This window comes from Triticum aestivum, chromosome 7A (genome assembly GCF_018294505.1).
Source record: "Triticum aestivum cultivar Chinese Spring chromosome 7A, IWGSC CS RefSeq v2.1, whole genome shotgun sequence".
Lineage (NCBI taxonomy): Eukaryota > Viridiplantae > Streptophyta > Magnoliopsida > Poales > Poaceae > Triticum > Triticum aestivum.
In genome coordinates, this window is record NC_057812.1 from 1,924,500 (window position 1) to 1,927,081 (window position 2,582).

Below are 2,582 nucleotides of genomic sequence, written 5' to 3' on the forward strand. Positions count from 1 at the left end.
ACGCGTGTTACAGATGAAACGAAAAATGAACACACCTGGTTGGCACAGTATAAGGAAGGGGAATTAAAAGCAAACACACTAGCATTACACAAGATCTTCGGGGTTTCTCCTCTGGTCATGCCGCACGATGCCTGCGTGAGTGAGGAGAGCCCAGACATGAGTAAGAAATTCTCCACCCTGGGCGAGGCGCTCCATGTGCGCTGTGGCGTCGTCCGATGGTGCAATGTAGATGATGGTCTCAACCCAGAAATCCGCCATGAGCTTCCAACGGAGCGCGCCGTCTCCAATTTCCTCCAGCTTCTTCCCCAGCTTCAAGCCTTTCATGAAGATGGTATCTTCTTCATTGTTGTTGTTGGGCGAGCCCTCGATGATGTTATTGCCCTCTTCTTTGGTGCGCCTGCGGCTGTCGCAATTGTTGATGACATTCAGCAATTCAGCCTTACATGGCTTGTGAGAAGCCCAAACCCCATCACGCTGAACCTCATTTACCACAGCACGGTAGACCATTAGTGTATCTGTAGAATCTCCAGGAAGCAAAGCTGGGACATTGGCTATCAAGTATATACAATATCTGGATAAGATTATCGCGACTTGCTTGTACTTTTTATCTATTTGCGCATTTTCCTCCTCCTGCGCACTGCTCTGATGCTCCTCCAACTCATTGGGAGAAGGAAGATCGCAGTACTCAGTTGCAATATGCCAAATAAGCATGGTCATTGTCTGACTTTGATTCTCCAGTGTACAGGAGATATGCTCAAGGACAACATGATGCTGCAGTGCTGCTTCTCCATTACACCGCAATGCTGCTTGTCCATTAGTTAGAGGGCCACCAATATTGGTTTTCTGTAAGCAAGAAACTATCTCTTTCTTGACCAGATCAGGAACCCCTATTGATGTTTTCGCAGATGAGAAGAATATATTTGAAATCTTTGAAAATATGGGCTGAAGGATGTATTCTTGGACAGTTAAATTAGCCAAAAGAAAAGCCTGGCAGAAGAGGTCGTCCAACCAGACAAAGATCCGACTCGGCCGAGTTTCAGTTTTTGAGAGTCCAAATAGGGATAACTGGCCCATCTGATTTTGCCAATATCCAAATAAATTAAGGCTGTAAAGAAACTTGCCAAACTTTGTATTTGATATCATACTTGTCCAATATCTGGATAAGTTAAATCTTCTGAGAAACCAAATAACAAACGGAATGAGTTTGTTGCAGGTCCCTGATCTTCTTGTATAGCCGCAAGCGAGTGAAACAGTGGCCCAATCTGACATCAGATAAAGTATAATCTGCAGTGCTTCAACCAACAAAAGAATTCCCATAATCATGATTGTGATACTAACATCGACAGATCTTGTGCCAACTTCAATTACCGGTTTAGGTGTCATGATAGTTGGGGAACCCCCAAGCAGTACTGCCACTGTGATAGACAAGAGAATTATTCTGAGAAGCACCATGGCAATGAAAGATCTCTCCATGTGAAACAGAGCTGCATACTTTGTGAAGAAGAAATCATAGAGGAAACCCAATTCCACCTCGATGATACGAAATGCTCTTGCACCTCCATCCTTATGGGATAGTAAACCCTCCAAGACAAACTTGCGGGTCTCATCATGGGCGGCTTCAGCGCACTCCATCCCAAAGAATCTGCGCTTCAGCAGGTGAGACAAAGCAAATGAAAGGCACACATCATTCAATTGTGATCCACCTCCATCTGTGTTGAGCCAGCTGTCATCAAATTTCTCCCTCCAAATTGCGTCGATGGTGATGATACCATCATCTGCGGGTACTAATTTGTTTCTGTAGGTTGGTCCCTTTGCCACCTTAAAGCCGCACAGTAGGTGAGAAGGCAAGAAGACAATGTATCTGTAGCCCTCCATTGTGATTGGATCTACAGATACGTGATGGTTGGCAGTGTGGTTGACCTGATCCCTCATGTAATCTGCTACTACTTGGCTGTGGTAAGAATCTGTAGCTATCCAATTAGCCATTGCTCTAACCAAACTAGTGAACAGTAAGACGCTAATTAGGATATCTATAGACCAGGCAATAGGCTGTGTTTCAAAAATGGGTCCTTTTGGGAACAAGAGGAACTCATATCTAGTAGGAACAAGCAGCCGGAATATAATGCCTGCGTAGAAAAAATACTGAAGCAGCACAAAGAGGTACCGCCTCCAAAGCTTGTTGTCATCAAGACCATAAGCTGTCATGGAGTTGCTGCATCCCACGGCCCATAAGATGAGAGCAACCCAGAGAGGGTACAGCCCATTCTTCACTGGTGAGGACAGCATCTGACCGATGGTGTAGGCAGAAAGAGGGAAGGATAGTGTGTATGCTAGCCACAAGGCACCTTGGATGAGGAAGTTGCTCGACCGCCGGCGGCACGGACCAAGGGTGACTTGCAGAAACAAAAGAGCGGTTGAAACACCCACAAATACTTCAATACGGATGACAGTCTCCCGTGGGTTGTTGATGTAGGGGGACAAGGCCTCAAGTGCCCTCGTTATGTTCATGCCATCCCACTGCTGGTCTCCTTGATCCATGGGCTGTGTACAAGGGCACATTTTATTTAAAATTGTATCCTAAC

The 2,582-nt window shown here is 45.7% G+C and overlaps 1 protein-coding gene across 1 annotated transcript in view; it reads right to left on the reverse strand.

The window, feature by feature from the left end:
• Positions 1 to 51: 51 nt before the first annotated feature.
• LOC123153359 (uncharacterized) overlaps positions 52 to 2,582 on the reverse strand; it is a 3,273-nt gene continuing 742 nt past the window's right edge. The window contains exon 2 of the mRNA XM_044572515.1: positions 52 to 2,541. Within this exon, the coding sequence (XP_044428450.1) occupies positions 85 to 2,538 (2,454 nt within the window). The 5' untranslated portion in view covers positions 2,539 to 2,541 and the 3' untranslated portion in view covers positions 52 to 84. The remainder of the gene's footprint in view (positions 2,542 to 2,582) is intronic.